Here is a 24,792-nt window from a genome sequence, read left to right on the forward strand (position 1 = left end):
AGGGAAGCAAGAACAACAGCCCTTACAGGGTAACTTGGTCACCGTGAATGTAGATAATCACAATGGCCATGGCTAGGCACTTCCATAGGCCAGGAGAAGCCATGGCCCATGGAATGTGGATGTTGGGCCCAGGGCTCCAGGGAGGAGAGGGTACTGAGCCATCAGGGCCTGCTGGAGGCACAGCTGTACTCAGCACTACCTTGTATATCCAGGACGCCGGGGTCACTTTTCTTCTCCTTATCCTGCTTCTCAATCTTTGACTTGAGGTGCTCGATTTCCCTGCGCAGGTCAGAGATGACGTCAGTGTACTGCGCGATGCGGTAGGAGACATTCAGCAGGTTGCGCTTGACCTGATGGTGAGGACAAGCGCCCAAGGTCAGGCATGGCAAGAAGTGTCCTGAAGGACAGGTTTGAGAGGTGGCGTGGTGGGTGTGGTGATTGGTTTGTCAACTGGACAAAACTTACAATCATCCTGGGAAGAGAGTCTCCAAGAAGGATTATCTACAATGGGCTGGGCATGTCTGAGGGGACTGTCTTAATTAAGTTAATTAAGTACCCACAGTGGGCAGCACCATCCCCTATGTATGTGGAGTGAGGGATGGTCCTGATCTATATAAGAATGGAGAGACTGAGCAGAGCATAAGCAGGCGAGCATTAATTTCTCTCTTTGCCCTGAATGCCCCCCAATAGTAGACTGTAACTTAGAATTATGAGTCAAAGAAGCCTTTTTCATTTTTGGATTGCTTGTATCTGGGTATTTTATCACAGCAACAGAAATGAAATGGGAAGGGCTGGAGAGATGGCTCAGTGGTTAAGAGCACTGCCTGCTCTTCCAAAGGTCCTGAGTTCAATTCCCAGCAACCACATGGTGGCTTACAACCATCTGTAATGAGGTCTGGTGCCCTCTTATGGCCTACAGGCAGACACAGACAGAATATTGTATACAGAATAAATAAATATTTTTTTAAAAAAAGAAATGAAATGGGAAAACAGGGATGGGGGACCCAACATCATTGCTACATCATGTTATCTATGAATGTGCTCAGCCACATCCTGGGATGTATGTGGCCCCTGGTGGGACATGTTGGACACCTGATATATCACAGAGGAGCATTGAGAATGCAGGGCTCCGTGTATTCGGCCAGACACAAAAGCAGAATGCTGTGTGACCAATCTATGCGGCACCCAGAGAAGTTAGATTCTTGGAAACAGAACGCAGAGTGGTAGGGCCATGGCCTGGGGAGAAGCTGGGGGTCTTTAATGGAGACCAAGTTTTGGTTTGGTTTGGTGTGTAAAGCTGGACAATTGTTCTGGTAGCACCACAGGGTGATTACACCAAGGCTACCATGCTGCGGACTCATGGTGATAACAATAGAAATTTGGGTGGCCATAGGGATGACTCAGTGGGTAAAGGCAATTGCTACCAAGTCTGTCGGCCCAGAACCTCCATGGTGGAGGGAGAAGAGCGCTGACTCCCACAAGGTACCCTCTGACAGCCATACGTTTGCCATGACATGCATATATGCACACACTAAAGAAAAATGGAATAAAGAAATTACTAAATGAAGCCTGGTTGTGGTGGTGCACATCTTTAATCCCAGAACTCAGGAGGCAGAGGCAGTCATATCTCTCGAAGTTCTAGGACAGCCAGGGCTACACAGAGAAACCCTACTAAGAAAAAGCAAGATGAAAAAATTTGTTCCATGTATATCTTACCATAATAAAAGATTTCAAGTAATCCACCAGGTTTTTTTTTTTTTTTAGAAATCTTCCCACCGGTAACTATTGCTACCTCTGATTGTGGGGGAGGGGAAGATTCATGTTCACGTGGGTGTACATGTGTGTGCTCATGTGTGTACAGGTCAGAAATCAACTTCAGGTGTAATTCTGCAGGCTCCATCTACCTTATTTTTAAATTTTAATTACTTACCGTGTATACCTGACTGACCTGAGACTCCCTAAGGTAGATCAGGCTAGCCTTGGACTCACAGTGATCCACATGCCTCTGCCTCCTGAGTGCTGACATAAAGGCCTGCGCTATGATGCCCAGCTCACCTTGTTCTTTTGAGGTGGGGTCTCTTGATGGCCTGGAGTTTGACAGAGAGGCTAGGTTGGCTGGCCAGCCAGCCTTGGGGATCTGCCTATGTCCTTTCCAGCACAAGAATTATAGGTGAGCGTTGCCACGTCTGAGTTTGTTTTGTGTTGTTGTTGTTGTTGTTTTTAACATGGGTCTAGGGACTGAAGTCAAGCTGTCGTTTCCACTCCCTTACCCTGGTCTTGATGTTCTTCGCCCTGTACGCATAGAGCAGTGTGGTTCTTGATTCCTCAAAGCTGGTGCTGGCCGGGCTGATGTGAGCGATCATCACTGTACGGCTGTTGCCTCCCAGGGCATCCTGCTCAGTGAGAACCACAGAACTGGGTTGATGGAAGCCGTGTGCTCGCCATGTCACCAGTGGCCCCAGCCCTCTGCCAGTACCATCAGAAGTCTGGAATCAGGGCAGCTGACGCTGGGGACCAGAGTGAGGCTAGTGCCTGGGAAGGAGACCCCCAGGATAAGTGGGTCGTATTCCAGCCCCCCTTCTGACTGCTGCTTTGGTGAGAGCAGTTTAGACCCAGAGGGCAGATGTAGGGACATTATTTACTGCTTGTTCATTTATCTAGGCAGCATCAAGCTCAGTATAAAGAAAAGTTTTCACAGGTTACAGCTACCCACAATGGGATCGGCATCTTGGGAAGTAGTGAGCTCCCTGTTACTAGGGGCATGTGAGCAAGGACAGACCACACTCAGGAGAGTACTGGAGAGTCAGGCAGTGGCCAGGTACTCAGACTTCTACAGAGTGATGTCTTCAGGGTCCTAGGCCTCTGTGCTGGCAGTTAATTCCTGGAAGATACTGTCAGCTGCGGTGGCCCGCCCCAAGCCCCAGCTGGGGCACCTACCTTCAGCAGGCGTGTGAGTTTGCTATCACGGAAGTTCACGTACTGAGCTCGGCTGCCACCCTTCTCGCTGAGGGCATTGATGCAGTTGCCCAGCGCCAGCAGCGAGCGGTTGATGTGCGCGCCCTCTTTCATCCTCTTGCCTCGGTTCTGGGTCTGAGCAAAGAGGCCAGGCTGAACATGGACTGAGCCCCTTCCTACTGATATCTTCCCTTCCCCATCCCCAGGGAGGGGACTCAAGTCCAAAGGGGTGGGGAATGGCCCTGCCTGCCCTGGTACTGAGGCTCATAAGTCCTAAGGACTGGAAACCCCTAGCTAGGGCATCACAAGTAGAGTATTAAGCATTCATTCTCAGATATAGAGCTCATTGACACAGGAAAGCTAACTGAAATAAACAGATTGGAACCCAGACAACACTGCTTACAACAAAATGCAAGTCAGTGTGTTTTGTCTAGGAAGTACCTTACCTCCAACCTGGAGACTTACCCTATGCTCTACCGGTCCCCCTGCTGGCTTTCTGAGAGTCAACAGCCCCAGCGCCTGATCTTCCCAACCCAGCCCCACTTATTTCCTCTAATTCACAGGCTCTGTAGCACACATGGACCTGCCTCCACACATGGGCAGGGCTGTGTCATCTGCTGCCCCATAAGATACAAGCTCTGGGAAGTCACACCCATCCCTTTGCAGCTGGCATAGTGAGTGTTCAATGGCATGAGCTAAATGAGCAGGTGAAAATGTGTGCAGAGGCCAGCCAACACATCTGAGCCCAGCATCCACATGGTGGCTCACCATCGTCTGTCGCTCTAGTTCCAGGGAATCAGACACCCTCTTCTGGCCTTCGCAGTACCAGGCACACAAGTGGTGCATGGACATAGAGGTTGGATTTAATGTTGCTGGCCTTGAACTCACTGTGAAGCTGGGATGGCCTTGAACTTCTGATTCTTCTACCGCCACCTCTGGATTATATAAGTACACTACTCTACTTGTTTCACACAGTACTGATGACGAAACCCAAGGCTTCATGTGCGCCAGGCAAGCACTCCACCACCTGAGTTACATCCCTAGCCCCTCTTTTTGTCCTCAGAGTCTTACTATGTCATCCAGGCAAGCCTGAAACTCATGGTCCTCCTGCCTCGGCCTCTCAAGCACTGGGATGACAGGCATGTACCGTTGCAATTGGCTCCAAGTCTGTACTGTGAAGCAGGCACAGTGCTGGACTTGAACTTGGCTAAGGGGGCTATGGCTATGGAGATTACAAGTGTCATTGCCTGGTGTGTGTCCTCAAGGGGCAGGGAAATGCTGCCTACTAGTAACATTGGATCTGCAAAGGCCTAAATTGACTTTTTTTCTAGCCCAGCCCTGAAGGAACACCTGAACCACAGGGTAGCATCCAGGAAGCATAAAAGCAAAACCAAGGGACCCAGAGCTGGGAAGGGACTGTGGCTGTGCAGCCTTTCCCACCAGGGTCCCTGTGCACCTACCTACCTGCCCACAGCATGGAACTCCAAACGTTTTTCCTGTACTCCAACCCAACTCCTCAGTACCTGTCTAGGCTCAGCCCTAAAACCCGTGCCATAGCCTCTACAGACTGGACACTGCTACCTGATGACACGCTGGCCCCAACACGTGGGGCCACCTTCAGTAGGTGCAGGATGAGCTGTCTGCCACAAGGAAGACCCTCTGAAAGCATTGGCTCCCTGCCTTCCTCACTAAGTGCTTCAGGATTCATTACCTAAGACTCTGCCACCTCTTCTGGGTCCAACACTGTCCTGGGTGCCAGAGAACATTTAAACAAGGACAGGCAAGGCCCCGTTCAGACTGAGAATGACAGACCCCAGGGTGAAAGACAGTAAGACATCTGAAAGTGGGTGCACCTCAGAGGGGCTGTACCTGGGCTGCACGCTCCGCACCTGCCAGGTCCACCATGAAGAGCCTCCCAAGGCGCACCTCCTCTGCCAGGTCGCCACCTCGGCTTTTCTGGTGCACAGTGACCTGCAGTACGGCATGGGAGCGGGATGAAGTCTTGTTGGTAGCTGTGGGCTCCTGTGTACGCTGCCGGTTGCCTTTGGTGAGTAGTTGCATGATCTGAGGGCGGAGGGAGAGGAAGGCAAGTCATAGACCTGAGTGACCACACATTCCTTCTAGAAATACCCAAGAAAAGGGGAAGGGGGACTCTGGGGCTCGGACTCTTACAGCAGCAATGTCTAGTTTGTGGCATGAAGTGATTAATTAGTTAAGTAAATTAGAGGAATTAAAGATTCTTGATAGGCCGAGCGGTGGTGGCGCACGCCTTTAATCCCAGCACTCGGGAGGCAGAGGCAGGCAGATCTCTGTGAGTTCGAGACCAGCCTGGTCTACAAGAGCTAGTTCCAGGACAAACCACAGAGAAACCCTGTCTCGAAAAACAAAACAAAACAAAACAAAACAAAATATTCTTGATAGGCACCCCATCTGCCTTTCCTCTATCCATGACAGACATCACTAATGGATAATCTCTTTTTCCCTCCTTTTTTTTTTTTTTTTTTTTTTTTGGTTTTTTCGAGACAGGGTCCTCCTTTTTTTTTTAAAGACAAAATCTTCCTATGGTGGCTAGTCTTTTGTCAACTTGACACAAGTTAGAGTTATCTGAAAGGAAGGAACCTCAGTTGAGAAAATGCTGCCATAAGATCCAGCTATAAGGCATTTTCTTAATTAGTGATCGATGGGGAGGGTGCAGCCCATTGTGAGTGATGCCATCCCTGGGCAGGTGGTTCTGGGTGCTATAAGAAAGCAGGCTGAGCAAGCCACGAGGAGCAAGCCAGTAAGCAGCACCCCTCCATAGCCTTTGTACCAGCTCCTGCCTCCAGGAGGGTGCTGCTCCAGTTCTGTAGCTGCTTGCATGTCAGAGGGGTTCACTTCTATTGCCAACCCAACAGTCCTGCAGCTGCCTGGTAGAGTTCCAGTCCTGACTTCCTTCAGTGATAAACTGTGATATGGAACCATAGGCCTAACAAGCCCTTGCCTTTCTAACTTGTCTTTTGGTCATGGTGTTTCATCACAGCAATAGAAACCCTAGGAGGCTGGAGAGATGGCTCAGTGGTTAAGAGCATTGCCTGTTCTTCCAAAGGTCCTGAGTTCAATTCCCAGCAACCACATGGTGGCTCACAACCATCTGTAATGAGGTCTGGTGCCCTCTTCTGGCCTGCAGGCAGACACACAGACAGAATATTGTATACATAATAAATAAATAAAATATAAAAAAAGAAGAAAAATTAAAAAAAAAATAGAAACCCTAACTGAGACACATTGTCTCACTGAAACTCACTATGCAACCAGGGATGACCTTGAATTTCTGATCCTCCTGCCTCCAACTTCTGAGTGCTGGGGTAGCAAATGTGTGCCAGCATGTTCAGTTTATACAGTACTAGGGATGGAACCCATGGACTCATACATGCTAGGCAAGCACTCCACCAGCTGAGCTATATTCCCAGCCTAAATCACCCCTTCCCCACAGAGCCTAGAGGAGCCCTGACCTTTTCCAAGTCACAATTCCAGGAAGCGGAAGCTGCAGAATTGTTAGGGTTAGCCATGGGAGTGAACCCCTCCGCCATGCAAGCAGCTATAGAACTGGAGTAGCAACCCTCCGCTCAGGCCCTGCTGTGTAGGGATCAGACCAGGGCTAGGACTGCACAGTGTGGACGAGGCAAGAGTGGGGGTTAGGGGCAGAGGTGCTCACTGTCATCTAGGCCATGACAGCTTGGCTTGCACCAGCCTGTCGGTCGCTGCTCAGCAAACTTGAACAAGGAGAACTTTATGGGCTGGGCTGTGACCCTCACCTCTTGAGCATTTGAGGTGGACACTTCCGTGATGCCTGCAATTTGGATGCTGCCTCTAGAATCTTCTCTCAGCTCCAGAAACCCAGAAGACGGATTCAGGAGGTCACGGATGACTTCATTATAAATCTGGAGCAGACAGAAAGGTTGGGACAAAGTAGCAAAGAATCATAAAGAAGGGGCTGGAGAAATGGCTCGGGGCTGAAGAACACTGGCTGCTCTTGCAGAGGACTGGGGTTCAAGCCCCAGAACCCACATAGTGGATTTCAACCACCTGTAACTCCAGTTCCAGAGGCTCCAACACCTTCTTTTGGTCTTTGTGGCTACCAGGAAAGCATGTGGTGCAGACATCCATGCAGGGCAATACACATGTATATACATAAATTTAAAAAATTCTTTTGGTTTTTGGAGACAGGGTTTCTCTGTGTAGCCCTGGTTGTCCTGAAATGCTCTCTGTAGACCAGGCTGGCCTGAAACTCTGAGATATACATGCCTCAGTGATGACATTAAAGGCATGCATTACTAAGCCCAGCTTAAATAATTTTTTTTGGGGGGGGCGGTTTCAAGACAGGGTTTCTCTGTAGCTTTGGAGCCTGTCCTGGAACTAGCTCTTGTAGACCAGGCTGGCCTCGAACTCACAGAGATCCACCTGCCTCTGCCTCCCGAGTGCTGGGATTAAAGGCGTGCACTACCACTGCCTTAATAATTTTTAAATTATTTTATTAGCATGGGTGTTTTGCCATCTATGTCTGTGCTTGCATGCAGTGCCCTCAGAGGCTAGAAGAGGATGTTGGATCACCTAAAACTGGAGTTACAGACATTTGTGAGCTAACATGTGGATGCTGGGTATTGAACCCAAGTCCTCTGAAAAAGCATCTGGTGCTTCTACCTGCTGAACCATCTCTCCAGCCCCCTAAAACACTTTTGAAAGAACCAATTGGAAGCCTGAGCTGCAGGGGAGTTTACACCTGAGTTCTGCACAGGCAGTTAGTATTGTACCCATTCTGCAGTTGATCCAACTGAGGCACAAGAACCAGCTCACCTCCAGGTAAGACATAGATACACTATATTCCATGTTGTCCTGGGTCTTCTCGATGGCCTGGAAGAGGTCAGTGAGGGTCTGAAGGTAGATGCCAGGCTCTGCGTCCATGCCCAGCATGGTGTGGGTCTTCCCAGCACCTGAGGAAAGGTGGGGCTCAAATGTGCTGTGCAGTAAGAGTCCTGACCCCCTGCATAGTTTCAGTGGGTGTTTCTTATAAGGGGGATATCACTGGCCCCCTTAGCATTTGCCCCCAAGAAATACAGCATGGCCTGTTCCTCCCCATAAACCTGGTGTATGGATGAAGCAGCCAGGTCCCCACCTACACAGCCAGGGGTCCAGTCTCACCAAGGAGAAGAGAACTGACTTCATCTGTAGACCCTGGACCAGGCAAGCACTTATTACCCAGCTAGATCCCTGGCCCTTTCTTTTTCCTTTCCTTATTTGAGACAAGGTCTCATTATATAGCCCAGGCTAGCCTGGGACTTGTGAGCTTCTTGCCTTAGTTTCTCAAAGAGCCGGGGAACTGGGGTGACCCCTAAGCTGCCTGTTTGCAAACACTGCTTGAACTTTACTCTAACCTCAGAGAAGAAACCCCTGGTCCTCCTGAGCAGAAAATCACAGGCTGGGGTTGAAAGCTCCAGCTCCACCCCAATGGCTATGTGCTCTGGGACAGCTATCTTTTTTTTTCTTTTTTTTTCTTTTTTTCTTTCTTTTTTTTTTTTTTTTTTTTTTTTGATTTTCGAGACAGGGTTTCTCTGTAGCTTTTGGTTCCTGTCCTGGAACTAGCTCTTCTAGACCAGGCTGGCCTCGAACTCACCGAGATCCGCCTGCCTCTGCCTCCCGAGTGCTGGGATTAAAGGCATGTGCCACCACTGCCCGGCCAACAGCTATCTTTTTAAAAATAACTTATTTAGCATGCATTGGTGTGAAGGAGTCAGATCCCCTGGAACTGGAGCTACAGACAGTCATGAGCTGCCATGTGGGTGCTGGGAATTGAACCCAGGTCCTCTGAAAGAGCAGCCAGTGCTTTTAACCACTGAGCTATATCTCTAGTCCCTGAGACAGTTGTCTTATTCCCTGGACTCTATCCTGTGAGGAGGGAACATTCTCACCTTTCAGAGGTGTGGATGACAAAGCCCCGCGCATAGTCCCTGGTGCTTATAATGAGGCTCAGTGCTAGAGTACTAGCCCAGGATGCATGAGGCCCTAGGTCCAATCTCTGGTACTACCAAAAATATACAAATATATAGGCATTTGTATATGGACTGGGGATGTGACTCAGTTGGTAGAGTACTCACCTAGAATACACAAACCCTGGATTCCATCTCCGGCATGGCGACACACGCTTATGATCCGGGCACTTGGGAGATGGAGGAAGGAGGACTGGGAGTTCAAGATCATCCTTGGCTACATAGTGAGCTTAAAGCCAGCCTGATCTACCTGACAGCTTATCTCTAGAAAGGAGGCAGAGGACCTCTGCCGGCACCATGCCCATACCGTCCTGAAAACAATGCCCAAATAGTACCTGAGGGCCCATAGGCAAAAACTGTCGCATTGTATCCAGAGATGACGCCCTCCACTAAATGCTGAATGGTGGCATAATAAACAGCTTCCTGCAGACAGACAGGAGGACAAACAGTCAGGTGACAGCCCAGCCTGAGTCAGGGGACCTACTGCTTAGAAAAGACAGGAACCAGCACTTGGGAGGCAGAGGCAGGCAGGCCTTTGTAAGTCTGAGGCCAGCCTGGTCTACATAGTGAGTTCTAGGACAGTCAGAGTTATACAGAGAGACCCTTTCTTGAAAAAAAAACACAAAACAAAACAAAACAACACAAGCAGGGCAGTAGTGGCGCACACCTTTAATCCCAGCACTCGGGAGGCAGAGGCAGGCGGATCTCTGTGAGTTCGAGGCCAGCCTGGTCTACAAAGCAAGTTCCAGGACAGGCTCCAAAGCTACACAAAGAAACCTTGCCTCGAAAAAGCAAAAAACAAAAACCCAAAAACAAAACAGAAAAGGCAGGGGCCAGCATTCAGGAGACAGAGGCAGGCAGATCTCTGAGTTTACAGCCAGCCTGGTCTACAGAGTGAGTTCTGGCTCAGCCAGGGCTACAGAACGACAGTACATCTTATAATTAGACAAACAAGAATTTGGGAATCCCCTCCCCGCAGGAGGCCTGACATATACTCAGAACTAGTCATTCCCTAGGCTGCTGCGAGGATTGAGAGACTGAGGACTGGGCTTAGAACTCCACCATAGTATTAGGATCCCTCTTTGTGGGATGAAACTGGCCATGGCCAGGAAGGGATATACAGGTAGTGAGCTCCCTACCCACAGGGGAGTTCAAGGAGAGACACCCGGAGCTGGGGAGTAAAGCACAGGTTCATCTAGCTTGACCACCAGCAGCGCCTGCTGCTGCACCTCCTGAGTGCCCACTCTGGTACAACACAGGCTAGATCTGAATTTGGGCTCTGCTGTGTGTGCTGTGACCTCAGACGAATGCCTCACATATAGAACAAGGGTGTGTGTGTGTGTGTGTGTGTGTAGGGTTCCGTGTAGTCCAGGCTAGCCACAACTTGCTACCTCCTGATGGCTGGGGTCATGGGTGTGTGTCATCACATCCAGCTAGGAGGAGGAAATATTTCTGAACATTTTGTATTGCTTGCAAGGGACATTGGGGCCTTAAGCGTAGCACTCAATATAAAGTAGCTTTGCTGATGACTGTCAGTGACCCTCTGCGGAATGCCCTCGTGACCTTGAACATGACCTCTACTCAGAGAGGAGCTAGGGAGCCACCTGCTTTACAGTGATGTCTTAGTCCTGAACTGAGGGTGACAGTGGTACCATCAAAGGTAGTCAGCTGAGCCTGGTGGCATAAGTCTTTAACCGCAGCACTCAGGAGGCAGAGGCAGGCATATCTGTGTAAGTTCAAGGCCAGCTGGGTCTACATAGAAAGTTCCAAGACAGTCAAGAATACATAGTAAGACCTATCTACCAGAAAAAAAGTGACCAGTGTCCCCAGCAGGCCCTTCTTCTGGGTTCATCATCCTTCCTGAGATGCTATGTCCCTAGAGCAGACATAGGAAGCAGCCTGGCATGAGTGTGGCTAGCTAAGAATGGCCCTGGACATTAGCTACTTAACTGAGGAACTGAATATATCCGCTATCATGGTACCCACAGAGGCCATACTAACATGAGCCAGCCTTGAGCTTTGACCAGCCAGCATAAATACATGTGTCCTCTGTTTGCCAGGCTTTGGGAGCCCAGGGGGCTCCCATTGGTCCTACTGAAGCTCTGAGGTTACCATGCTGAATGAAACAGCCTGTCCCCAGGAGTGTGAACTATTTCTAGCTACTGGCTGCTGCAGAATATGCCACTCCAGTACCAAGTGCGGACCAAGCAGGAGACCATTAGTGACATGTAGCTCAAAAGAGCATCTGATGACCATAGCCCCTTGAATGCCCAATCATAGAAGCAGGAGGGCTTCTGGGCACAACAGTACATATCTGTAACCAGCATGTGGGAGGCTGAGGCAGAGGGATTGGGAGTTTAAGGCAATTCTAGGCTATAAGGTGAATCAGTGCCAGCCTGGACTATAAATGAGACCCTGTCTGGGAGGGAGAAAAAGAAGGGGCTGGGAAGGTGGCTCAAAGGTTAGAAGCACTGGATGCTTCCTTCCTTCCTTCCTTCCTTCCTTCCTTCCTTCCTTCCTTCCTTCCTTTCTTTTTTTTTGTTTGTTTTTCAAAACAGGGTTTCTCTTTGTAGCCTTGACTGTCCTGGAACTAGCTCTGTAGACCAGGCTGGCCTCGAACTCACAGAGATCCACCTACCTCTGCCTGCCAAGTACTGGAATTAAAGGCAAGCACCACTGCACTGCCTGCCCATCCAGAGGACCTGGATTCAGTACTCAGCACCCACATTGTGGCTCACAATTGTAACTCCAGTTCCAGAAAATATGACCCCTCTTCTGGCCTCTGTGGGCATCAAACATGTACATGGTGCATTTGCATAAATGCAGGCAAACACTCATACACATTAAAAAAAATTAAGAATCTTAAAAATCAAAGAAGTGCCAGGTGGTGGTGGTGCATGCCTTTAATCTCAGCACTTGGGAGGCAGAGGCAGTCAGATCTTTGTGAGTTCGAGGCCAGTCTGGTCTACAAGAGCTAGTCCCAGGACAGCTAGAGCTGTTACACACACACACACAAAAAAAAACCCTGCCTAAAAAAAACACAACAAAAACAAACAAACAACAACAACAACAAAACAAAAAAGAAACCAAAGAAGTGAGCAATCTGGTACTGAATACAGGGCAGCCGACCTTCCCTCTCACAGTAGGACAGGAATGCATGGCATCCCATCTTACACTGTCTCACCTGAGTCCAAATCTCCCCCAGATGCTGTTACCCTGGTGCTGCGACATCCCTTTCAGGAGTCCTAAGTTCAAATCCTACCTTCATTGCTAACCCTGATGAGCCCTGGCTCCCCTCTATCATGCGTGGTTAGGTTACATGTGGTACCACCTTCTGGTCTTACAGAGGGTGGTAGTGACATGATGTATGGGAAAGACAAATGCCTGGTCCAAACATCCAGCACTGGGTCTTGCTGTGTGACCTCCTGGAGGCTCCCTGTCTGTGAGATGGCATCACAGACTCCTCTTGCCAGCCCCCTGCCTATCTTTACGACAGCTCTCAGCCTTAGATGTCCCTCCTCGAAGAGGGCCTTGCCGGCCGTCGTGTGTTATAATGAGAAAGACATGTGCTCAGTTTTCCCTTGCCCAATGACGGTGTGGGAAAGGCCTGTGTCCTGATATCACGTGCAAAGATGAACCAGTGAACAAACTGAAGAGAAGCCCCCAGTGTGGGCCACAGGATCTGGCGACCCCCGTGTCCACAAGAGGATCTCATACACTTGATCCCTGGGAGAGGTTTTCTCCCCACAACCTCCCTGCTCTTCAAGGAGGCCGCAAAGAAGACGGATGAGACAGCCTGGAACGCAGGTCCAGGGAGCTCCCGGGGTTAGTGGCACAAGGGGTGGTATGAACCTGTGATGCATGCTGGTCAAACACGGTGTCGAATATAAAGGTGCGCTCCCGGGACCGGTGCGCACGAAGGGTGTCCTCCGGGTCTTCGCCTGGGTCCATGAGCACCACCGCCTAGATGCAGCAAGACAGAGGGGTCAGGAGATGGCCAGTCAGACCCTAGCTGTGCATCCTAAAGATTGATGCACATCTTTAATCCCAGCACTCGGGAGGCAGAGACAGGCCTGTGAGTTCAAGTCCAGCCTGGTCTACAGAGTGAGTTTCAGGTCAGCCAGGGCCGCACAGAGAAACCCTGTCTCAGAAAAAAGAAAACCAAGATGAGCATCAGCACTGCTCGCCTCCTTTGCTTCTCCACTTCAGACTTTGAGGCAGGGTCTCTCCCTGAGCCTGGAACTTGCCATTTCCACTAGACGGGCTGCCCAGTGACCCTGGAATCCTCCTGTCTCTGCTCTCTAGTCCTAGGTATTCAAACTCAAGTCCTTATGCTTCCACAGTGGGCATCTTATCTCACCTCACTCACTGGGGACAGTGTCTCCTGCTGTCACTCTCCCAAGGCATACCATACAGCTCCCCTCAGTCAGTGGGCTCCACGGCCACATAAATGACTCAGATGCTGGGAGGTGGTGGCACACACCTTTAATCCCAAACTTGTGAGGCAGGTGGACCTCTGTGAGTTCAAGGCCAGCCTGGTCTACAGAATGCATTTCAGGACAGAAAGGGTTACACAGAAAACCTGTCTCAAAAAACCATTTAAAAAAAAAGCCCCAGACAACTCCAAGCCCAAGGAAAACAGCCTGTCATGCTTCAACAACCCCACCCAACACAACAGGTCACAACCATTCTGGCCCCATAGTGACAGACTGTCCTATGAACTTATATCATCAGAGAAGGCAAGAGGCTATGGAAACTGTAGAGTGCTGGGCTGGACACTCCACAGGACAGAGGATAAAGGGACTGTCCCAAAGCCCCCACCCTTAAGCTCCGTTTCTCTGAGAGCCTGTCAGTCCCTAGAGCCCCTCAGTCCCCATATACACTATTATCAAGCAAACCTGTTAAGATCCTTGGGGCAAAGGGATTAAAGGAGTCTGCCCCAGGGACAATGGGGGGCAGGGAAATGGGTAGAGGCCAAATGCAACCTGGCTGGTGGAGATGTGGGGTTGAGCACCAGAGAGAAACCAAGAAGGTGGAGGCAGAGCTGGGTGGTTCTGAGAGTCCTGTCACGTGACCACTACTTGCCCCTCCTGTGTTCTTAGCTTTGGAAACCGTAGTCCTGGGAGGCCAGGCTCTGCCAGGGCTTCTGGCTTCTGGCCAGTGCTTGCTCCATGACATAAGCTGACTTTCTCTGTTTTCTCTTCTCCTGGGGATACGCTGTGTGGCAGGGCAGCCTACCTACTGTGGGCCAGGCCGGGGCTGCAGGAGGACTTAGATGGGTCCCCAGCCAGGGTCCTCTCAACAACAGGCCCTGGGTGGGACTGTGGGATTGAGCATCATGGAAGTGGACTCTCCAGAACTTGATTTCTAATCTCAGCCCAGCTCTACTGCTCACTCTGGTGGGATCCTAGGACACAGTGTCTCTCAAGCCTCACCCAGTCTTCACATTTGTAAAGTTACAGTAATCACGGAGACTGCTCAAAGGGCCATAAAGGCTGATAAGAAAACATATACACAGACCCTTGGGTACTCAAAAGGTACCTGTAGCACTGGATCTTGGATCATAAACAAATATGTTCTATCTATCTGTCTGTCTGTCTGTCTGTCTGTCTGTCTGTCTGTCTATCTATCTGTGAGTGTGCATGCCATGATGGGGACAACCTTTGGGGAGTTGGCTTCCTCCTGTGACCTTGTAGTATCTGGGGATCAAACTCATATCATCGGGCTTGCACACAGCACCTTTCCCTGCCAAGCTATCTTGTTGGCCTCAGAAAAATGTTTTTGTTGTTATATGATTCTATGCAAAGAGACCTTAACCACCCTGGAGAAGAATCTTAGAATGGACTGACACAAAGTGGCAGGGTACAAAGTTAACAAAGTAGCTGGGACCAGTGAGATGGCTCAGCAGATTAAGGTGTTTGCTATGCAAGTTTGAAGCCTAAATTCCCTCCCCAGGGACTGTTGGGTGGTAGTCTCAAAGAAATGTCCTGCACAGGCTCTGATATTTGAATACAGATCCCCAGTGGGTGCTGCTGTTTGAGAAGGATTAGGAGGTGTGGCCTTGCTAGAGGAAGTATGCCACTGGGGGCTGGCTTTGAGGTTTCAAAATCATGCACCACTGCCAATGTGTTCTCTCTGCTTGGCCATGGTGTGTTACCACAGCATCAGAAGAGGGACGAATACACCTTGTAAAGGTGGAAGAATAGAATTTACTCCACAAAGTTGTCCATGTCTACGCTGTGACATGCATGCCCACATATTCGGAAACAAAGGAAACCTCCACAGATACAAAAAAATATCAGTGTCCACCTGTGTCTTATCAGATCACCACGGATTAAAGTTAGAAAGCAACAACAATTCTATCCCAAGAAAGCCGACAAACTCATGGAAACTGAACAGTCAACTACTGAACCACACCTAGGTCAAGGAAGAAATTAAGAAAGAAACTAAAGTCTTCCTTGAATTTAATGAAAATAAAGAGACAACATACTCAAACCTATGGGACACAATGAAAGCAGTGCTAAGAGGAAAGTTCATAGCACTAAGTGCCCACTTAAAGAAAATGGAGAAAGCATACATCGGGGACTTAACAGCACACCTGAAAGCTTTAGAAAAAAAAGAAGCAGACACGCCCAGGAGGAGTAGAAGACTGGAAATAATCAAACTGAGGGCAGAAATCAACAAAATAGAAACACAGAAAACAGTCCAAAGAATCAATGAAACAAAAAGTTGGTTCTTGGAGAAAATCAACAAGATCGACAAACCCCTATCCAAACTAATTAAACAACAGAGAGAGAACACACAAATAAATAAGATCAGAAATGAAAAGGGGGACATAACCACAGACACAGAGGAAATTCAGAGAATCATTAGGTCTTACTACAAAAGCCTGTATGCCACAAAACTGGAAAATGCAAAAGAAATGGACATTTTTTTAGATAAGTACCATATACCAAAGCTAAACCAAGACCAGGTGAACGATCTAAATAAACCTGTTAGTTGCGAAGAACTAGAAACTGTTATCAAAAATCTCCCTTCCAAAAAAAGCCCAGGACCAGATGGTTTCAATGCAGAATTCTACCAGAACTTCTAAGAAGAGCTAATACCTATACTCCTTAATGTATTTCACAATATAGAAACAGAAGAGTCATTGCCAAACTCCTTTTATGAAGCTACAGTTACCCTGATACCAAAACCACACAAAGACCCAACCAAGAAAGAGAATTACAGGCCTATCTCACTCATGAACATCAACACAAAAATTCTCAATAAAATACTGGCAAACCGAATCCAAGAACACATTAGAAAAATTATCCATTATGATCAAGTAGGCTTCATCCCAGAGATGCAGGGCTGGTTCAACATATGCAAATCTATCAATGTAATCCACTATATAAATAAACTGAAAGAAAAAAACCATATGATCATTTCATTAGATGCTGAAAAAGCATTCGACAAAATTCAACACCCCTTTATGATAAAGGTCTTGGAGAGATTAGGTATACAAGGGTCATACCTAAATATAATAAAAGCTATTTACAGCAAGCCGACAGCTAACATTAAATTAAATGGAGAAAAACTCAAAGCCATCCCACTAAAATCAGGAACACGACAAGGATGTCCACTCTCTCCATACCTCTTCAATATAGTGCTTGAAGTTCTAGCAATAGCAATAAGACAACATAAGGAGATCAAGGGGATTCGTATTGGAAAGGAAGAAGTTAAGCTTTCGTTATTTGCAGGTGATATGATAGTATACATAAGCGACCCCAAAAACTCTACCAAAGAACTCCTACAGCTGATAAACACCTTTAGTAATGTGGCAGGATACAAGATCAACTCCAAAAAAATCAGTTGCCTTCCTATACACTAAGGATAAGGAAACAGAGAGGGAAATCAGAGAAGCATCACCTTTCACAATAGCGACAAATAGCATAAAATATCTTGGGGTAACTCTGACCAAGGAAGTGAAAGATCTATTTGACAAGAACTTTAAGTCTTTGAAGAAAGAAATCGAAGAGAACACCAGAAAATGGAAAGATCTCCCCTGCTCTTGGATTGGGAGGATCAACATAGTAAAAATGGCAATTCTACCAAAAGCAATCTATAGATTCAATGCAATCCCCATCAAAATCCCATCAAAATTCTTCACAGATCTGGAGAATAATCAACTTTATATGGAAAAACAAAAAACCCAGGATAGCCAAAACAATCTTATACAATAAAGGATCGTCTGGAGGCATTACCATCCCTGACTTCCAACTCTATTACAGAGCTACAGTACTGAAAACAGCTTGGTATTGGCATAAAAACAGAGAAGTCAACCAATGGAATCGAATAGAAGACCCTGACTTTAACCCGCAAACTTATGAACACCTGATTTTCGATAAAGGAGCTAAAAGTATACAATGGAAAAAAGAGAGCATCTTCAACAAATTGTGCTGGCAAAACTGGATGTCATTCTGTAGAAGAATGAAAATAGATCCATATCTATCACCATGCACAAAACTCAAGTCCAAATGGATTAAAGACCTCAATATCAGTCCGAACACACTGAACCTGATAGAAGAGAAAGTGGGAAGTACTCTACAACACATGGGCACAGGAGACCACTTCTTACGTATAACCCCAGCAGCACAGACACTAAGGGCCTCATTGAATAAATGGGACCTCCTGAGACTGAGAAGCAAAGGACACTGTCACTAAGACAAAAAGGCAACCCACTGACTGGGAGAAGATCTTCACCAACCCCGCAACTGACAAAGGACTGATCTCCAAAATATATAAAGAACTCAAGAAACTAGACCGTAAAAGGCTAATCAACCCAATTATAAAATGGGGCACTGAGCTGAACAGAGAATTCTCAACAGAAGTTCAAATGACCAAAAGACACTTAAGGTCATGCTCAACTTCCTTAGCGATCAGGGAAATGCAAATCAAGACAACTTTAAGATACCATCTTACAGCCGGGCAGTGGTGGCGCACGCCTTTAATCCCAGCACTCAGGAGGCAGAGGCAGGCGGATCTCTGTGAGTTCGAGACCAGCCTGGTCTACAAGAGCTAGTTCCAGGACAGGCTCCAAAACCACAGAAAAATCAAAAAAAAAAAAAAGATACCATCTTACACCTGTCAGAATGGCTAAAATAAAAAACACCAATGATAGCCTTTGCTGGAGAGGTTGTGGAGAAAGGGGTACACTCATCCATTGCTGGTGGGAATGCAAACTTGTGCAACCACTTTGGAAAGCAGTGTTGCGGTTTCTCAGGAAATTCGGGATCAATCTACCCCTGGACCCAGCAATACCACTCTTGGGAATATACCCAAGAGATGCCCTATCATACAACAAAAGTATATGCTCAACTATGTTCATAGCAGCATTGTTTGTAATAGCCAGAACCTGGAAACCACCTAGATGCCCTTCAATGGAAGAATGGATGAAGAAAGTATGGAATATATACATATTAGAGTACTACTCAGCAGTAAAAAACAAGGACTTCTTGAATTTTGCATGCAAATGGATGGAAACAGAAAACACTATCCTGAGTGAGGTAAGCCAGACCCAAAAAGAGGAACATGGGATGTACTCACTCATATTTGGTTTCTAGCCATAAATAAAGGACATTGAGCCTATAATTAGTGATCCTAGAGAAGCTAAATAAGAAGGAGAACCCAAAGAAAAACATATAGGCATCCTCCTGAATATTAACCTTCATCAGGCGATGAAAGGAGACAGAGACAGAGACCCACATTGGAGCACCGGACAGAAATCTCAAGGTCAAATCAGGAGCAGAAGGAGAGAGAGCATGAGCAAGGAACTCAGGACCACGAGGGGTACACCCACACACTGAGACAATGGGGATGTTCTATCGGGAACTCACCAAGGCCAGCTGGCCTGGGTCTGAAAAAGCCTGGGATAAAACCGGACTCGCTGAACATAGCGGATAATGAGGACTACTGAGAACTCAAGAACAATGGCAATGGGTTTTTGATCCTACTGCACGTACTGGCTTTGTGGGAGCCTAGGCAGTTTGGATGCTCACCTTACTAGACCTGGATGGAGGTGGGTGATCCTTGCACTTCCCACAGGGCAGGGAACCCTGATTGCTCTTTGGGCTGACAAGGGAGGGGGACTTGATTGGGGAGGGGGGAAATGGGAGGCTGTGGCAGGGAAGAGACAGAAATCTTTAATAAAAAAAAAAAAGAATAACAACCATCTAAGGACAAAATAAGACAAATGCTCTCATTCACAACTGCCTCAAGAAAAAAAAATCTTTGGAATAAACCCAACCAAGGAAATGGTCTCTATAACAACTTTTTTTTTAAAACTCTTGGTTTTTGGGGCTTTTTTTTAAAGATTTATTTATTTATAATGTATACAGTGTTTTGTTTGTCTGCTTGCTGGCCAGAAGAGGGCACCAGATCTCATTACAGATGGCTGTGAGCCACCATGTGGTTGCTGGGAATTGAACTCCAGACCTCTGGAAGAGCAGTCAGTGCTCTTTACCGCTGAGCCATCTCTCCAGCCTCCATTTATAACAACTTTAAAACACCTGGGAGAATTGGGCACTGGTGGGGAGGAAGAGGTAGGAGGATCTCTGTGAGTTCAAGGACAGCCAGGGCTACATGGAGAAACCCTGTCTCGAAAAGTCAAAATAAAATAATAATGGTAACAATAAAATCTTTAACAAGTAAGATTGTGTGAGAAAAAAAGGACATTATGGGGAAAAGCAGAATTTTGAATGTGTCTACAAGGTTAGATGATGCTGGATCAACTTCCTGATTTCCTTGTTGAAGTCAGATGCCAGGATGCGTAAGAAGCGAGTGAAGTCACCAATCCATGCCCAGGACCCCAGTGCATCAGCCCATGGGAGTGACAAAGCCTTTCAGAGAGATTACAAAGCCTTCCTCTGGTCCAAATGCAAATGCTACCAGTGTGTGCAGACAATGCCTATCATAGATTTCTCCCCCTAGATGTTTAATGGCCTGAAGACTGCTCGCTACAGAAGCTCCCTGCCCCCTTGTTTATTGGCTTGCAGTTACCCAGCCTTCCCGTTCATCTGTAAAAAATAAACAGACTGAGCTTCTGAGGGGCTTCAGCTCCAGCATGAGAGAGCCAAGCTTCCCAACCCAGTTTATGTGTTTGTCTTTTCTTCATTCTCTCACTGTTCCAGTCATGCTAATCCCCGGAGCATGCTGGATGTGGCAAGAGTCTTCTTGGCTTTTTTGTTTTGCTGTTGTTGTTGTTTGTTTCATTTTTACTTGTTTTGAGAAAGGGTTCTCTGTGTAGTCCTGGCTGCCCTGAAACTCACTCTGTAGATCTCAAACTTTGAGTTTGAGGTTTGCTTCTGCCTCCTGAGTGCTGGGACTGAAGGCCTTGAATTCACCATCCTCCTGCTCTGACCAGCCAGTGACAGAAATACAGGCATGAGCAACCAGCCACATCCAGATGAGAATATTTTTGTTTTAAAGAGGTCTATGATGGAATGTTTGGGTAGGGAAGGGTGTTGTACCTCCAAATGCTTCAGAGAAATGTAGTCGGAGCCCAGGGGAGTAAAACAGTACACCAGACCTTGGTACAACCTGGTTCCATAATGGGAGTACCGTTCAGACCATAAAACTCAGCATGTAGTCAGCACTACCCGCCAAAACTAAAACAAAGGCCTAATCCATCAAGATCTGCAGTTCTGGGAAACTCTAAATGTACTAACCTTGCTTTTTGGCGTTTGTAGTTCTGCTTCTGGCTAACTGCTCTTATTAACTGAAATATGGATGTGGTTTTCGTGCTTAAAAGCTCACCCTGAGAAAGGCTCAGGGCTACACTGGGATCCCAAACACCCAGTGTAGTTAGACAGTTTAATAGGGACTTTCTATTGGCTTAAGTCCATATCTGAGTAGTATTCTCTGGTGAGTACCCTACAATAGGGAGAGGGCAGAGAGGGCACATATATGAGATTAAGAGGCCACTGGGTTCATGGCATTCCTGCAACCTCTCTATTGGTTTGACGTCATTTCAAAATAAAAATAGAAACTAGGTTTGAGGGTACACACCTTTAATCCCAGTACTCAGGAACCAGAGACAAGGGGATCTCTATGAGTTTGAGGCCAGCCTGATCTGTATAGTCCGATAGAAAGGAGGATAGAAGAAGGAGGGAAGGGGGAGGAGAGAGAATAGAAGGAAGAAAGTGGGAGGAGAGGAGGAGGGGTGAGGGAGGAAGAGGGGAGAGGAGGAAGAGAACTGAACTTATCACAGCATGGGTGATCCTCAACAACATTTGAGCCACACAAAGGTCACACACCACACACGCGTGACTACACTGACATGCAATGTCCAGAAACCGGAGTCAGAAGTGGAGTAGCAGTTGATAGGTGTGGGGGAATCTATGTGGATTGTATAGCAGAAAAGGACTAAATGCCCCCTCGATTATTTACTTGAAAAGGGGGAATGGGGAAAATAATATAATTATATTTTGATTTTTAAATTTAAGAAGGTGAAATTTTGAACCACAAGGTGGTGGTGCACTCATCCCAACACTCGGGAGCCGAGGCAGGAAAACTTCAAGGTTAGCCTGGGTTAAATGGGGAGACACTATCTCAAGGAAAAAAGTGAATTTTCTGTGGTGCTAATTTCACTTCGTTTTTTTTTTGTGTGTGTGTGTGTGTGCATCAGATGTCCAGTTTTCCCCTTGAGCTGGGTTAGAATTCAGGTCCTTATGCATGCACAAGTAGTTACTGAGCTGTCCCTAGAGCCCTTTGCCTTGATGTTTGAGCATAGGCTGTCTTTTGAAGATTTATTTTTATAGTATGTGTATCGGTGCTTTGCGTGTTTATGTATGTGTGTGCACCACAGGCATGCTGGGTGCCCATAGAAGCTAGACGGTGTCTGATCTCCTGGTACTGGAGTTTTCAGAGGCTGTGAGTCACCACATGGTGCTATCTCTCCAGCCCCATGCGCTGTCCTCTGCACTGCTCAGTCACACATATACACATCTGAAGCACCGGCCCTGCCCTCCCTACTCAGCCCATCTTCGCAGGTGACAAATGACTTTACTGTTGTGTTTGAACACTGACACCTGGTGTGCAGTTAAGCAGTCCATGACCTCAGTGCTGATTCACCCCAAAGGCAGCTTTGCCAATGCACCCCTCCCCTGGGCTCTGAGCCCCAGTGGGCAGCCCTTGGCAGGGATGGACCCACATTTTGGATTGTTGGCTTGAATGTAAACACCCTGCCTGAGCATCATCTCACAGACCACCTCACTAATCTCGCTAGTGACCAACAGGGACATTATGTCCACCTCACAAAGCCTGGCTTTAGATTCCTTCTAAGTGACAGCCAAAGGCAAAAATTTCTAAGGTGTGGGTAGCTGAGTGTTGAGTCCTTCTCTCAAGAAAAGTCCCTGGTAATGGCAGCATGCGCTCCACCCTGCAGCCAGCAATCACCTGAAGTTTCTGAAATCAGACCTGGCATGCTAATGTGGCCTACAAAGTCTCCTCACATTCTGTCTGTCCTATGTCCCCACTTTGGTGTCTCAGCAGACCTCTGTGGAGCAGACAGCCCCAAGGAACTCACGCAGTTTCTGTTAATGAATGGAAATTGGGGGGTTGAGGCAGGAGAATTGTTCAAGTGCAAGGCTAGCTCGCCTGGGATACATAGTGAAGTACCAGGTAAACCAGGGCTAGATAGTGAGATTCAAAAAGTATTAAAAAAAAAAAGCTAAACAGATAACTCTAGTCAGTAGTCACCATGCAAGCTTAAGGACATGAGCTCGATCCCCAGAACCTGAACATACCCCAAAGTGGGGCATGGTGGCACACAATTCTACTCCCACTGCGTGGGAGGCAGAGGCAGGAAAAATCCCCGGGGTTCACTGGCTAGCCAGCCAAATCTAATAAATGAGCCCTTGATCTCAATGACAGTCTGTGTCTCAAAAACCAAGAACAGGGCTGAAGAGATAGCTCAGCAGTTAAGAACACTGCCTGCTCTTCCAGAGGTCCTGAGTTCAATTCCCAGCAACCACATAGTGGTTCACAACCATCTGTAATGAGATCTGGTGCCCTCTTCTAGCCTGCACACATACAAACAGGCAGAACACTGTATACATAATAAATAAATCTTAAAAGGGGGGGCTTCCAAGATGGCTGTTTAACTACTGTTAAACTTGAAAACCTAAATTTTTCTGACACATACACACACACCAGCTCCAGCAAGATGTTCTCTCTCTCTCTCTCTCGCATGCACACACACACACACACACACACACACACACACACACACACACACACACACACACGTTGTGTAGGAAGTGCTTGCCAGCTCAGCTCTGCCCCGATGTACCCCTTGATGGAGTGAATGCCTCTTGTCCTCTAGTCTCACCTGGTCCCCCACTTTGTGGGCAATGACGGTGGCTCCTTCCTCCAGTTCTGTACTGTTGAGTGGGCGGATCCGAAGAGCCACCTGTGGACAGCACCAAGACCCTCAGCGGAACTCCATTTTCCATCCACCTGCCTTACCCTCACTCAAACCTAGACCCTACTTGCATGGAGCTGTTCCTGCCTCCCAGAAAGGATCTGAGGAATTGGTGGTGACATCATTGTCATGGAACAGAGGAACAGCTTGCCCAAGGTCACACAGCTGTCTGTCTTAACTGTGATCAAAAAGAAACAAACCTGCATCTTCCAGTCCAGTCCTCTATGAGCATTCAGAAGAGGGAACCTGGGCTTTGCATGTCCCTCAATTCTGCCCAGCCCATGTATAAGGTTATTTTTGATGGGTATATTTAGATGACACAGGGGCCAGTCTCTGTCTTAACCAGTCACAGGAGCTAGTGGGGTTCTAAGTAGCCTGACAAGTGGGTCAGGATGAGGACTACCCCACAGCTGGGGTCATAGTCCAAACCCCAGGCTTTCTGAGGACGGAGGATTGGACAAGGAAGGGTCTAGAGAATCAGGGTGAGAATGTATGTGAACCACTGGGTCCCAGGAAAGTAGGAACCAGGAGTGGGACACTGGTCCCTAAAAGGGCTCACGAGACCTGGTCCATGGCAAATAAAGGGTTTAAGGTTTTTTGGCAGGGGTAGAGGCAGGAAGGGGCTGGAGTTAGCAGAGGACATGAGTGAGGGCACTCACCATGAGCTGCTGATCCTTGGGTTCCATCTCCCTCAGGGCTGGGCTGCCCCGAGCTGGAGAGGGGTCTGTGGTCTGGTAGGAAGGCATTCTACAAGTCAGAACTCCTGGAGGGCCCTCAGCTAACCTAGCAGAGTCGGAGGCAAGGAGATCTTCCCAGATCAGCCCCGCCCTGCTCCCCAGGCTCACTCTGGTGACATCAGCTGGGTCCCCAGAGGTGGAGCTGGGCCAGCATTGAGCTCATTTACTAACCTGGTGTCACCCCTACCTGAGAGCCCTCATGGTTTGAGTAGTTCAAGTAGTCAGACAGACCTCACAGATGGCATCATATGGGGACCATGACAAGAACACTGTTCACCCTGTCTCTATGTTCCTCTTATGCCACAGAAGCCTCTGGTCTAAGGATAAGTCCTCTTTACAGAACCCTGCAGTGTGGCGCCCAGGAGCAATGGTCACCCACACAGGGGCTACCTCACGGCAGCAGGTCAGTGCTTGTGGCTTCCCACTCAAGGGGACAAAACAGCAACAGTGGAAACCAAATAAGCCAATTTCAGCTGTCAGTAACCTTGCCAGGGTCTTTCATAGATGACCAATTTCTGGTGAATTTCCAGTCTTCAGTGTCTATCTGAACACTTGAGAGGAATTAAGGATGAAACTGGTAGATTTACTGCCTCACCTCTTCCACTGGATCCCT

General features: G+C 47.8%; 1 protein-coding gene across 1 annotated transcript in view; it reads right to left on the bottom strand.

Moving 5' to 3' along the window:
• LOC142840337 (kinesin-like protein KIF19) overlaps positions 1-24,188 on the bottom strand; it is a 51,953-nt gene extending 27,765 nt beyond the window's left edge. Inside the window, exons 1-10 of the mRNA XM_075956903.1 lie at positions 24,102-24,188; positions 23,350-23,430; positions 12,831-12,941; positions 9,314-9,401; positions 7,789-7,925; positions 6,750-6,875; positions 4,825-5,019; positions 2,938-3,090; positions 2,271-2,393; positions 200-350 (exon numbers count right to left, since the gene is read on the bottom strand). Coding sequence (XP_075813018.1) covers positions 200-350; positions 2,271-2,393; positions 2,938-3,090; positions 4,825-5,019; positions 6,750-6,875; positions 7,789-7,925; positions 9,314-9,401; positions 12,831-12,941; positions 23,350-23,430; positions 24,102-24,188 — 1,252 coding nt within the window. The remainder of the gene's footprint in view (positions 1-199; positions 351-2,270; positions 2,394-2,937; positions 3,091-4,824; positions 5,020-6,749; positions 6,876-7,788; positions 7,926-9,313; positions 9,402-12,830; positions 12,942-23,349; positions 23,431-24,101) is intronic.
• Between the last annotated feature and the right edge of the window lie 604 nt (positions 24,189-24,792).

The sequence above is a fragment of the Microtus pennsylvanicus genome, chromosome 1, assembly GCF_037038515.1.
Source record: "Microtus pennsylvanicus isolate mMicPen1 chromosome 1, mMicPen1.hap1, whole genome shotgun sequence".
Taxonomy (NCBI): domain Eukaryota; kingdom Metazoa; phylum Chordata; class Mammalia; order Rodentia; family Cricetidae; genus Microtus; species Microtus pennsylvanicus.